Below are 14,534 nucleotides of genomic sequence, written 5' to 3'. Positions count from 1 at the left end.
TGCTTGACAACAGGTGTTGATGTGTTTATGTCTCTGTAATTTAGCGGTTCGGCAAAAGAGACTGATAGAATAAGTAGTACCTGGCTTTAAATAACTACTGGGGTCAACTTGTTTGACTAAAATTCTTCAAGGCAGTGCCCCAGCATGGCCGCAGTCTAATGATTGAAACGGAAAAAAAAAAAACCTTTAGTAGTGTCAGACAAGCAGAGGCTACCCACAGCGCCCTCTGGTGGGCAGAATTATGAGGCAAGGGGGTGGGAGGTCAAATACATTTCACCCCAGTATTTTACTGTACTTTACTGACCCCTAGAAGAACAAAAGGCAAAGTCAACCTCAGTGGGATTTGAACTCAGAACATAAAACTTAATACTGCAAGACATTTTGTCTGATGCTCAAAATCAGTGAGCCAACCCCTTTTTCTTTTTGGATCCCTTTATTCTTGTATTTTTCTTCTACTTGTTTCAGTCATTTGACTGCAGCCATGCTGGAGCACCACCTTTAGTCGAATAAATCGGCCCCATGACTTATTCTTTGTAAGCCTAGTACTTATTCTATTAGTCCCTTTTGCTGGACAACTAGGCGACAGGGACATAAACACACCAACATCAATTGTCAAGCGATGGCAGGCGGGGGGGGGGACAAACACATATGACAGGCTTCTTTCAGTTTCCGTCTACCAAGTCCACCAAGAAGGCTTTGGTTGGCCTGAGACTATAGTAGAAGACACTTGTCCAAGGTGCCACGCAGTGGGACTGAACCTGGAACCATGTGGTTGGGAAGCAAACTTCTTACCACACAACCCCTTACGGAGAGGGGGGGGCCCCCCATACAGCCATTTGATGTCTAAAATCTCAAAGACTAATATATATTTATGATTAAATATCATAAGGAATTGTATAAAAAATGTTTATTTTGTGTATTGTAAAAATACAGCCAGTTTATTGCACACAAACTTTTAACAACAATATTTCCTATATGAAACCCAGCAAGGGTCATACAGACCCTAGTTGAGAACCACTGCTCGAAACATTCAGCTATTCCAGCACCCAATAAAAAAATCAAAGATGTATTTTGTGCATGGAGAATTGCCCAACCTTGTTTGAAAAATAATGATTTCAAATTTTTGCACAAAGCCAGCAATTTCACCGAGGGATAAAATAGACTACATTGACCCCCCAGTGCTCAACTATTATTTTATTGACCTTAAAAGGAAGAATGGTAAAATCGACCATGGTGGAATTTGAACTCAGAATATAAAGACAGAGAAAAAATTCCACTATGCATTTTGCCCAGTGTACTAATGATTCTGTCAGCTTGTTGCCCGATTTGATATTTATGGTTTACAAAATGACAACATTTTGTTTTTATTTCAATTTGATACACTGAAATTTTTCCAATAATAATAATAATAATAATAATCCTTTCTATGATAGGTACAGGGCCTGAAATTTTGTGGGGAAGGTGACAAGTCGATCACAATGACCCTGAAAGGAGGAAAGGTGAAGTCAACCTTGGCAGAATTTAAACTCAGAATGTAGCGACAGGTGAAAAAGCGCTAAGAATTTTGTCCAGCATGCTAACAACTCTACCAGCTCATCACACCTCAATAATAATCCTACTGTTAGCACAAGGCCTGAATTTTTTTTTTTTGGCGGGGGGGGGGGGTCTAGTTGATTACATTGACTTCAGTGCATAACAGGTACTTGGTTAATCAACCCTGAAAGGATGAAAGGCAAAGTCGACTTCGGTGGAATTTGAACTCAGAATGTAGCGATGGGTGAAATACCCATTTCTTTACACTACCCACAAGGGGCTAAACACAGAGAGGACAAACAAGGACAGACAAACAGATTAAGTCAATTACTTCAACCCCAGTGTGTAACTGGTACTTATTTAAACGACCCTGAAAGAATGAAAAGTAAAGTCGACCTTGGTGGAATTTGAACTCAGAACGTAGCGGCAGACGAAATACCGCTAAGCATTTTGCCCTGCGTGCTAACGTTTCTGCCAGCTCACCACTTTAATAATAATAATAATAATAATAATCCTTTCTACAAAAGGCACAAGGTAAGTTGATTACATTGACCCCAATATTCAACTGATACTTATTTCATTGACCGCGAAAGGATGAAAGTCAACCTCAACAGAATTTGAACTCAGAACGTAGTGGCAGACAAAATACCGCCGAGCATTTCATTCAGCATGCTAACAATTAGGCCAGCGCGAATAATAACAGTTTTTAAATGTCATATAGGATTATTATCATTGTTATGATGAGTCACTTCCTAAAATTTAGGTTATTCAGATGCTGTTTTTATGAGATCCCATTCCAAGACAAGTGGTCTTGGGTTTAGATCCACTGAGTAGCACCTTGGGAAAGTACCTTCCACTATAGCCCTAGGCCAACCAAAACCTTGCAACTGGATTTGGTGGACAGAAACTGAAAGGAGCCAGTTTGTGTATTTGTTTAGGTTTCCAAAACTTTGTACTTTAGAAAGAAGAGTAGAAAAAGCATCAGGTTTAAAAAAAAAAATTAATATATATTGGGGTTTGATTTGGCTAAATCCTTCAAGGTGGTGTCCCAGCATAGCCATAGTTGAATGATTGAAAGAAGACGTCTAATCAAGAGCATTTACCAGTTTTAAAAAAAATTTTTTTTTTTTTTTTTTAAGATTTGTTAAAATTTACGGTTGAACAAGGAAATATTCTGAAATATTCTCTAAATTTATTTCTTTTTCATTTGTTCCAGTCTAGCCATGCTGGGGTACCATCTTGAAAGGTTTAGGGCAGGGGTTCTCAACCATTTTTACCTATGGACCCCTTTGATTTTTATTTTACTTAAGGGAACCCCCACCCTTTCAATGTTTAAAAAATCCTTGTGTATTTTTATAAAATATTATTAGGGCTTGTATAAAAACCGTTTTGTGGATACTTAAATTCATTGCACATAAACTTTACTGGTCTGAAGCACAATTTTTTCATGGCTCCTGAAAAATTACCGTGGACCCCCCCCCCTTTTTTTTTTTACTATATTGCATCTGTAGACTCTGCCCCAATGTCAAATGGACACCAGTTGATAAATCCTTGAAATATTCTCTAAATTTATTTCTTTTTCATTTGTTCCAGTCTAGCCATGCTGGGGTACCATCTTGAAAGGTTTAGGGCAGGGGTTCTCAACCATTTTTACCTATGGACCCCTTTGATTTTTATTTTACTTAAGGGAACCCCCACCCTTTCAATGTTTAAAAAATCCTTGTGTATTTTTATAAAATATTATTAGGGCTTGTATAAAAACCGTTTTGTGGATCCTTAAATTCATTGCACATAAACTTTACTGGTCTGAAGCACAATTTTTTCACGGCTCCTGAAAAATTACCGTGGACCCCCCCCTTTTTTTTTTTTTACTATATTGCATCTGTAGACTCTGCCCCAATGTCAAATGGACACCAGTTGATAAATCCTTGAAATATTCTCTAAATTTATTTCTTTTTCATTTGTTCCAGTCTAGCCATGCTGGGGTACCATCTTGAAAGGTTTAGGGCAGGGGTTCTCAACCATTTTTACCTATGGACCCCTTTGATTTTTATTTTACTTAAGGGAACCCCCACCCTTTCAATGTTTAAAAAATCCTTGTGTATTTTTATAAAATATTATTAGGGCTTGTATAAAAACCGTTTTGTGGATCCTTAAATTCATTGCACATAAACTTTACTGGTCTGAAGCACAATTTTTTCATGGCTCCTGAAAAATTACCGTGGACCCACCCCCCTTTTTTTTTTTTTACTATATTGCATCTGTAGACTCTGCCCCAATGTCAAATGGACACCAGTTGATAAATCCTGGTTTAGACAAAAAAAAAAAAAAAAAAAATACTGGGGATTGATTTAAGGAAAGATTTAAGTTAGAATTTACAGTTTAGGAACATGGAAAAACCAGAATTGTCTTTTTTACTTTTTTTTACTCACTGCATTACAGCCATGCTGCGAGGCTGCTGCCCCCTTGACACCAAGTCCACATTCCTAGTGCCCCACCCCCCAACTAACCATCACAAACATAAACCTCTTTCTGAAGCAAATTCAAAGCAACTGTATTTCACAAATAACCCTTAACCTAATAAACCCATTATTTTGTTGTTGAATTGCTACCCCATTACCCCTCCCCACCATTTGTCTTCAACACCCCCTTGGAACTTTCCGCCACCCACAGGGGAGCAATACCACCCACTTTGGGAACCACCGGCTTAGACAAACAAATCAATCTCAAACACTTAGTTTTAAAGGCTGGTACTCATTCTACCAGCCTCTTTTGCTGAGCTGCTAAGTTACGGGGATGTAAACAAACCAACATCGGTTGTCAGTTGGTAGGGTGGGAAATATACATACACATGGGCGTCTACATGGTTTCCACAAACCAAATTCACTCACATGGCATTAGTTGTTCAAGGGCTATGGTAGATGCTGTGCCATGGTACTGAACCTGAAACCACATGGTTCCAAAGCAAGTGATATAACCACACAGCCAGGCTTATTAAAAGCTTTCCAAGCCATAAGATATATTTATTCTTGTGACACACGTTTTGAAAATGGTTAAATTATCTGGAAAGAAAATTCACTTTTTAGTAAAAGCATAGTGTACTTGCTCAATATCTTTTAACGAGGACTTGAGATATCTGTGGGATGGTCAAGCTGAGGACTTGTGTGAGGTCTGACCCCTTTGTTGACCCATATTTGTTGAAATGCACAACTATTGTCTCTGATTTTAAAATTATGAATTTGTTTATTTTTTTACCCATTTTAATCATTAGACTGGCCATGCTGGGGCACCACCTTGAAGAATTTTAGTCGAATGAATCAACCATGATACTTATTCTATTGGGTCTCTTTTTGCTGAACAACTAAGTTACAGGAACATAAACACACCAACACTGGTTGTCAAGCAGTAACAAGGGGACAAACACAGGCACATATATACGATGGGTTTCTTTCAGTTTCCGCCTATCAAATCCACTCACAAGGCTATGGTTGGCTTGAGGCAAAAGTAGAAGACACTTGCTCAAGTGTCGCACAGTAGGACTGAACCCAGAACCATGTGGCTGGGAAGCAGGTTTCTTACCACAGAGCCACTCCTTCACCTAGTAAAATAATTTTGACATTAAGTTGGTAAGCTGGCAGAATAGGAGTGGCTGTGTGGTAAGTAGCTTGTTTACCAACCACATGATCCCGGGTTCAGTCCTACTGCGTGGCACCTTGGGCAAGTGTCTTCTACTATAGCCTCGGGCCGACCAAAGCCTTGTGAGTGTATTTGGTAGACGGAAACTGAAAGAAGCCTGTCGTATATATGTATATATATATGCGTGTGTGTGTGTTTGTGTTTGTCCCCCTAGCATTGCTTGACAACCGATGCTGGTGTGTTTATGTCCCCGCTACTTAGCAGTTCGGCAAAAGAGACCGATAGAATAAGTACTGGGATTACAAAAGAATAAGTCCCAGGTCGAGTTGCTCGATTAAAGGCGGTGCTCCAGCATGGCCGCAGTCAAATGACTGAAACAAGTAAAAGAGTAAAGAGTAAGAGTATGCTGCATGAAATATTGCTTAAGGCATCTTGTCCATCACTGCATTCCAAGTGAAAGTTCTGAAGTCAATGTTGCCTTTCATCCTTTCGGGGTTGATAAAATAAGTACCATTTGGGTCCTGGAGTCAATGTAATTGACTAGCCCCATTGTCGAAACCATTACTTGAAACAAACTGACATGGAAATTTTGACTATTTTAAAACAGAAGTTTGTGTCACACAACCAAGGGCAGTCTCAAACAAGTTGGTATAAAAATATAAGTTAAACACTTGCAACAAAAAGCTTCCGTTTTGCCACTGTGAAGCCTGTAAGAAGAACTGTACCATTTGAAAAACCTTAGGAAGCAGCCATCTCACAACGTAATGAAAACTTCTAAGCCTCAGTTAAAATAATTCCTCAGTCAGAAACTTTTGGAAATCTAATTCTATTCAAGAAATATTTAGTGTTAAAACTTTCCAAACTAAGACAAACAACTGAGTCTCTCCAGGCTGAGTCACTACTTCTCCCAATTGAAAGATCACAGCTGCAGTATTACACGACAGGACTAAAATGTCACAGGAAAGAATTGCAAGACGAAATCTCCAAGGTGAGCCATCAGGAGACCCCGGGGTAGACCAAGAATGCAATGGTTGGCTAATATCCATAGTGTCGGTTGGTCATGCCAGGGAATCCGAGTGTGAAGTCTAATAACAGTTTCTTCTGGTGGAACCCTATGGAAAGGGTGTCTGAAGATTCTACCCATAATAAACCCTCCCAGGAATAGGGGACAGATATGATGGATAGGAGATGCAACAAACACTTTCAGATAGCCACAAATGCATTCCTTGACCCACAAGAACACCTGTTAAATATTTAAAGCATTAATCTTTTCCATACCAACTTGTCCAAGTTCTATGATACAAACTCTTGTGGCACCTTGGGCAAGTGTCTTCTACTATAGCCTCGGGCCGACCAAAGCCTTGTGAGTGGATTTGGTAGACGGAAACTGAAAGAAGCCCGTTGTATATATGTATATATATATATATATATATATATGTATGTGTGTGTGTTTGTGTGTCCGTGTTTGTCCCCCTAGCATTGCTTGACAACCGATGCTGGTGTGTTTATGTGCCCGTCACTTAGCGGCTCGGCAAGACAGACCGATAGAATAAGTACTGGGCTTACAAAGAATAAGTGCCGGGGTCAAGTTGCTTGACTAAAAAAAGGCGGTGCTCCAGCATGGCCGCAGTCAAATGACTGAAACAAGTAAAAGAGTAAAGGGATCTAAAAGCATTCCATTAAAATTTCTCGTGTCCCAAACACCAGCTAACGACAAATTTATTTCACTAAATTTTTTCATTAATTTCAAAATTAATTGAAACAAAAGAGTTTGGCATTTCAACGGAAATATGGCAACAAAAGGTTTAAAATCACAATATTGTCATTTGTTTCAATTCTCATTGCTTAAGCATTGATTGTCATTCATTAATTGAATAATCTATATTTATTTTGCTTTGGTTTGTGTATGTAACACTTAATGGAGCAAAATCAGATATATGGCAATTTATACAGACAGTATTTATTATTATTATCCGGAAGACAATTGATTGATAAACTATGAAAGAGAATTGAAAACAATTGTTAATTCTCTTTTGGCTTGCAAGCTACAAGGAGACTCCTGTAGCAACAGTGCTATTAAAAAAAACAAAATACAGTTTGTACATGGTTGGTAAAGACTAAAACACACTCAAGCCCGGCAACAATGCAAAGCTTGACAAGGATCTTTATGCTTAACAAGGACAAGACAACCTCTATGATGTTGGTGCCATGATAAAACGTAGCCAGTACACTTTGTAAAGTGGTTGGTGTCAGAGAGAGCATCTGGCTATAGGAACCATGCCAAAACTGAGAAAGTGGAGCAAGATCCAACCTGTTTCATCCTGTTGGATCTAGCCTATACCAAAATGGAAAACAGACATAAAAATGATAATGTTATTATTTGCAAAGGATTGGGAATAAATATTTAAAACTATGTATGGTATGCATGTGCATCATGCTGGGGTACCACTCTGAAGGATTTAGCCAATCAAATTAACCCCAGTACTTTGTTGGTCACTTGTTGAACAGCTAAGTTTCAGAGACATAAACAAACAAATACTGGTCGTCAAGTGATAAGGATGGTGACAAGCACGGAGACACAAATGTCACAGGTTTCTACAGTTTCTGCCTACCAATTCCATTCACAAGGAACTGGTTGGTGAAGGGCTATAGTAAACACTTGCTCAAAGTTTAATGCAATCATAGTGAACCTGACATCTTGTGGTTGCAAAACATGCTTCTTAACCACAGAACCATCATCATTTAACAGCTGTCTTCCATGCTGGCCTGGGTTGGATGGTTTGACAGGAGTGGGTAAGCCAGAGGACTGTGCCAAGCTCCCGTCTACTAGGACATGGCGTTTAAGGCTGAATGCCCTTCCTAATGGCAACCACTTTACAGAGCAGACTAGGTGCTTTTTACGTGGCCCCAACATATGTACATACACACTCTTTTACTTGTTTCAGTCATGTGACTGTGGCCATGCTGGAGCACCGCCTTTAGTCGAACAAATCAACCCCAGGACTTATTCTTTGTAAGCCTAGTACTTAATCTATCGGTCTCTTTTGCCGAACCGCTAAGTTACGGGGACGTAAACACACCAGCATCGGTTATCAAGCGATGTTGGGGGGACAAACACAGACACACACACATACACACACATATATATACATATATACGACGGGCTTCTTTCAGTTTCCGTCTACCAAATCTACTCACAAGGCTTTGGTCGGCCCGAGGCTATAGTAGAAGACACTTGCCCAAGGTGCCATGCAGTGAGACCGAACCTGGAACCATGTGGTTGGTAAGCAAGCTACTTACCACACAGCCACTCCTGCGCCTAACATTTTTTGAATCCACATTTCAGAGAAGTGCTAAACTTCGTTGACAGGGAATGGGGGTTCAAATCCAGCTACCAATGCAGTTGTACTGTAGCAGAAAGGTAAATAATATCAGAGAATATATTTCACAACAAATGTGAGCTTTTCTTTGTGATTCACGTCAAGTAAACTCATATAAATCTATTATCAATAGACTGCCGTAAGTGTCATGTACGGCATGATATTTGCATCACTGTTGTAATCTTATGTTGGATTGTTATAACGCCCACTTATGAGGAAGCAGTCGGGGAGAGCACATTTGTGTAGGTATGCAAGTAAGTAATAGTTAACATGTTTGACCTAACACACAAAAACAGTGTGTCTTTGTGTACTTTTAGAGTGTTCATTTCGTGGGATCGTAGAGGCAATAAAATAATCCATACGAATAAGGCGGTGAGCTGGCAGAAATATTAGCAAGCCGGGCGAAATGCTTAGTAATATTTCGTCTGCCGCTACGTTCTGAGTTCAAATTCCGCCGAGGTCGACTTTGCCTTTCATCCTTTCGGGGTCGATAAATTAAGTACCAGTTACGCACTGGGATCGATATAATCGACTTAATCCGTTAGTCTGTCCTTGTTTGTCCCCTCTGTGTTTAGCCCCTTGTGGGTAATAAAGAAATAGGTATTTCGTCTGCCGCTACATTCTGAGTTCAAATTCCGCTGAGGTCGATTTTACCATTCATCCTTTTGGGGTCGATGTAATTGACTTAATCCCTTTGTCTGCCCTTGTTTGTCCCCTCTATGTTTAGCCCTCCCTCTGGGCAATAACAGAATAGATATAGTCGCATATAATTGTTGTGGGGATAACATCGAAATTATTTTAAAACTTTCGAGTTTCATTTTGTAGATATGCCATGTAGTACGATTGTATGTGTACGCGTCTATCAATTCCTTTTTACATTTAAATTCCAATATAATCTTTACTCTATCCGGGAGATATTTCAAGAAAAAAATCTATTTAAAAAAATCCATTTTTCTGACAGCTTTGTGGGGGAAACAAAGTAGGGTGTATGGAGGGAACAATTGTGAAAGTTTGCTCCCTCCCGCCCATAACACTTTCACTTGGATGCAGAACAGTTTGTTTCACTTTGTCCGCCATCTTCTTGAAAGACTGCCGACTTTTTTCCTCACATCAAACTATTTCGTTCCTCTTTTTGAATTTATTTTTCTATCAGCACAAAAAGCCATTCCTAGTTTCCATCTAGTGCCCGCACTTCTCTCCCACACTATGTCAATGTAAATAGTTTTACCTCTTAATTATTTCCTTCATTCAATCAACAAGTCCAAGGCCTCGCGCACTGACACGAAACCACACAAGTTTCTAGAAAGACAAAGACGACTATTTCACAAGAAACTTGAATATCAACATTGATTTATCTTCCTCTTGACAACGACAGATCTGTTTCTATTTACTGTCTTTTCTGTTTTTAATAATGCATCAAGCTGTGCCACAAATTTAGCGATATGTCGATCGAACTTTTATCGATTAAGGAAACAGATCTCACAGCAATCAACAATTTCTTTTTTTTTTAATCGTTCACTTGTTTCAGTCACTGGACTGCGGTCATGCTGCAGCATTGGCATCAAGTGTTTTAGTCAATCGAATCTAATCCCGTACATTTCCCTTAAAGCTTCGTAAATTTTTCTATCGAGCTATGCCGAACCGCTAAGTTACGGAGACACAAACAAACCAGCACCGGTTGTCAAACGGCGGGAGGAGGGGTGGCACAAATACAAAGACCCCCCACCGTACATACAGACGACGGGCTTCTTTCAGTTTCTGTCTACCAAATCCACTCACAATGCTTTGGTCAGCCCGAGGCTGGTAGAAAACCCACGCCCAAGCTTCCACACACTGAAACTGAACCAGTAACTGTATAGTTGGAAAGCACATTTCTTCACCACACAACTACGCCTGTTTATCATTAATAAAGGACACATTCAATAGAATAGTCGGTCTTAGTACATAGAAAAGGACGGGAGTAGATTTGAGGCAAGTTTATTTTAATATTATAGATACCACACCCGTTTGGTAGTTCAGAACTTATAAAGTATTGCTACAGAGACTCCCCACCTCCAAAGCAGTCAATTCTCACTTATAAGTTATAGGAAAAAAAAAAAAGTTAAATTGGTCATTTGAGACATTGAAAAAAATTTGACAAAGTAAAAAAGTTTTCGTGGACAATTTTAAAATCATTTTTAAATAGATTAAGAACTTTTTAAAGAGGTTATTCAACAATTAGATGAAGACATTAACGAAAGAAAGAAAGAAAAAACTTAAGACCGACACCATTTTGTTAATTATTGGGTTTAATTACCAGTGTGGTAATTAAACTTTTCAGTTTCTATTTAACCCCGAGTCAGCCCACAGTGAGCAAAACCTATGATCAAAAGACTTTCAAACCATGGGATATTAAAGATGAATTCAATATCTCGCAGGTCATTTTTTTTTATATAAAAAGGGAAGGTTGTGTAATTTAAAATGGTATTTCAGTTATTTTTAGTAGAGCAAACCCTTTTTATTACCTATGTGTTTAAAGCATTACTTAAAAAACTAATTTGAGTATGTTTAAAAATTATATAAATGACAGAGTGGAGGCGTTACGAAGATAGAAAAAGGCAACGTGCGGTTGGTGGGGTAGATGTTATTTAGATGATAAAGGAGAAAAAGTCGCGATGAAGGCCATAAGATTATGAGGAAAAACAAAGTGAAACGAATATTTACTCAGTCATCTAGGATGTTTGGCATGCGTATTATAGACAGAGACAAATTAGAGAAGCTATTTGTCACACACACACACGTACGTACAGGCATTAGAAGCAATTTGTCACAATGACTTGAGTTTGAGCAATTTGGGTCATATAAAATTTCTTCCCCAACGGTCGAAACACACACACTCGCTATATATGGCGGGGTTTCTTATAGAAAAAGAAAGAAAAAGCAAAGCAGGTGTTGGAGTATAATGTGACCTAACATGTCAGTATTGCTGTGTAAATTACACAATATATGATATAATGTGAACAAATACACAAATGTGTCTGTGCGTGTGTTAATATGAACAACACCCTGGTTTATACGCCCCCCTGAAGAGCCACAGACGGCTTACATCCCAGCATGGTTACCGAACAGCCGTGAAAGATAATAGTAATAATATATCATATACTTTTGACATGGAAAACAAAATTACATTTTTTTTAAACAAAATGTCTTAAATAATAATAATAAAGATGCTGTTGATGGATCGGTTATTTAGAATTTTAGATGTGTTAAAATAAAAAGTGGAAACTGTGGCCGTTGAGGAGGGTGGGCCACATTTGAAGTCGAAACTTCATTTGTTGCATATGACTTAAAAGTTATTAAGGACAAAATATTGTGCCGAGATTTAACTATATTACACTAGTTATAAGCTTTACTTCCTGAGAGTAAACTTGCTAAAGATAATTAAAAAAAATCTAAGTCTGGATTCAAAAAGTTCTTTGGTGATGCTTTTTGAGGAAGGAAAGTTTATATAAAACGAAATGGTAAATTAGGATTGGATATCAAACATTTCGCTTTTCGTCCTTAAATATCACAGATTTATACATTAATGTTGTTTAGGTTAGTCCAAAGTGGATAGGACCTATGACGGAAGGCTTTTTCAATTGTGCCCACTTAATTTTTTACTTATAGCAAACTCTAAGATTTCATAATCTGAAGGGTCATTCAAGACGGTTAGTTATAATTTGAGGGTGATTAGGCTGTTACATTTAGTCATTTAGCAAGGAGTGTAAGCAGGAAAACTTTTGTAGACGAGAGTAGGGTGGATAGAAAGCTTGCTGAAATAAAACAGACAAGCACAGTTCATTTATTTACAAGTATTAATTAAAAACCAGCTGTACTACACAGCGAATGATAAGAATAAAGACTTCATACACATGAACAAAGAAATACATTGTTGTAAAAACATTTTAGCTATAATAAATTATTTATAAGACTCGACATATGCCGAAGGGATTTCTATATATTAAATAAAATTGCCTAATGTATATAACAACGTGAAAAGTAAAAGGGAACAATTAAAGACAGAATGTTTGGGAGTGCAACGGTTTTTAAACAGGTTTTTAGTACTTGACTGGTAAATCTTATTCCATTGCCCCACCCTCTGGGAATATTGGGAAGCGAGATGAACCTCGGGCAGGTATTTAAACTTGTTAGGGGATTGACCGTAAGAATTAAGACGATGTACATTTAGACTGAAATAAAAAGAATTAAAAAGATAATAAACACGATAATATTTGACATTTCGTTATCTTGTCAATCGTGGGCTTTCATACAAATAAACAAGCACTGAATTGTTTTAAGATTTATAAACTGTCACAAGTTAAATTCATTTTCGATGTGATAATTAATTAGAAATTTGGTGCATTACTTGTTTAGATCCAGCCCTATCTGACCTGATCGAACGAACAAATGATCGATCATGCAACTTTTTGGAAGTATAAATTTTCAGATGGTTGGTTATTATTTGAGAGATTTTGTTTCTATTTCTCGCAGGCCGAATACCACCCCCTTAGAGGCAGGTACCACGTTGACTTTCCGTCCAATTACTGGAAACTTCTGGACTAATTTCGTTGTTAGCTTTTTTAAAAATTTTATTTCAGATCTTAAATAGTAAATACATTTATTTAAGATCTTAAACAGTAAATACATACAACTAAATAAAGCAATTAGATCTATATAATTGGGTATAGCAAACTGTATACATAATTGAACACACACACATGTATGTATAAATTCTAACAGTGTATAAGCTAGTTTATTAACTGGAAATTTAATCCTTGTCAAAGAACAAATACACATAAATAAACGAAATATACTTTGGATTTTTCTGCTTATAAAAATTATACACTACTCAAGTCATGTGTGTATATTGGTCACGTTTACTGTAATATATATGTATGCACATGTAATATATTAAACTGTACATCGAGTACTTTTCCCCACCTGCCGTTTGTAAAACCTAGTTACATACAAATATATATGCATAATATATAAATAGATATATAAAATCACTTACCTGTAAGCGTGAAAAAGGCTCCAAAGAGCAAAAAACTGAAGAGAATGGGGAGTACAAAAAAACCACGCGTAGAGTTGGCCATTATTATTACAAGATTTTCTTTTCCAAAAACTGTTTAAATGTACACTCGGGTGAGACGAAGACACTCGCAAGAAATAAAAAGCAAAATTTAACTGATTTTAGAAAAATCGATCTGTGATAGTTTCACCGGTATCGTTTTTTTTTTATTATTATTTACTGTTGTTGTTGTTGTTAATCAATCGATTTGTTTGTCTGTTGATAAGTTGCTTAAATTACGCACTTGAGTAATTTGAACGTCAGTGTCGAAGTAGCGCGATAAATGCGTCCTTGACTCCAGTGACCAGTTTAAACAGATTGAAAAACACAGACTGAAAGGAAGACAGTTCCGCTTTGCTATATATATATATACTGGCAAGGGAGTAAGGGTGATAGTGATAGTGGATATCAACTAGGGCAGGATGGGTGGCGCGTATGACAGAAGAAAAAAATAATAATCAGGTTGATGGGTAAAATAATACAGAATATAAATGTATATATATATATTTCTAAGGCAGCTTGGTGACAGAGTTCAGTTAATTTCGTAAATTATAATTAGTTATTTAGCTGGTAATAATGTTGTGTGTATGTGTATATAGCTTTTCTTTTCTGTAATTTCTTCTCGTTGGTAGCGTTACTCTGATTTATATATTTATTTATCTATCTTTCTTGCTTTTTTTGAGTTATTTTTTATATTATTATTATTTCGTAAGCTTTTCTTCGTTAGTAGCAAGGGAGAATTCATTTATTTTTAAGTATATTTTGTCCCAAAACAGGTTTTCTCGTTACCAAGAAACTGATAACTACGCGCTGTATAATTACTTTCGCAGAGGTCATGTGCTCGAGTACACGTCAGCGATGTTCGGTTAAGGGTTCATTGGCGCAATCGATAG

General features: G+C 37.5%; 1 protein-coding gene across 1 annotated transcript in view; it reads right to left on the bottom strand.

The window, feature by feature from the left end:
• The window catches only part of LOC115230506 (integumentary mucin C.1), a 33,890-nt gene extending 19,640 nt beyond the window's left edge, over positions 1-14,250 (bottom strand). Inside the window, exon 1 of the mRNA XM_029800667.2 lies at positions 13,585-14,250. Within this exon, the coding sequence (XP_029656527.1) occupies positions 13,585-13,666 (82 nt within the window). The 5' untranslated portion in view covers positions 13,667-14,250. The remainder of the gene's footprint in view (positions 1-13,584) is intronic.
• Between the last annotated feature and the right edge of the window lie 284 nt (positions 14,251-14,534).

This window comes from Octopus sinensis, unplaced genomic scaffold (genome assembly GCF_006345805.1).
Source record: "Octopus sinensis unplaced genomic scaffold, ASM634580v1 Contig15687, whole genome shotgun sequence".
Lineage (NCBI taxonomy): Eukaryota > Metazoa > Mollusca > Cephalopoda > Octopoda > Octopodidae > Octopus > Octopus sinensis.
This window is presented reverse-complemented; position numbering and strand designations above follow the sequence as displayed.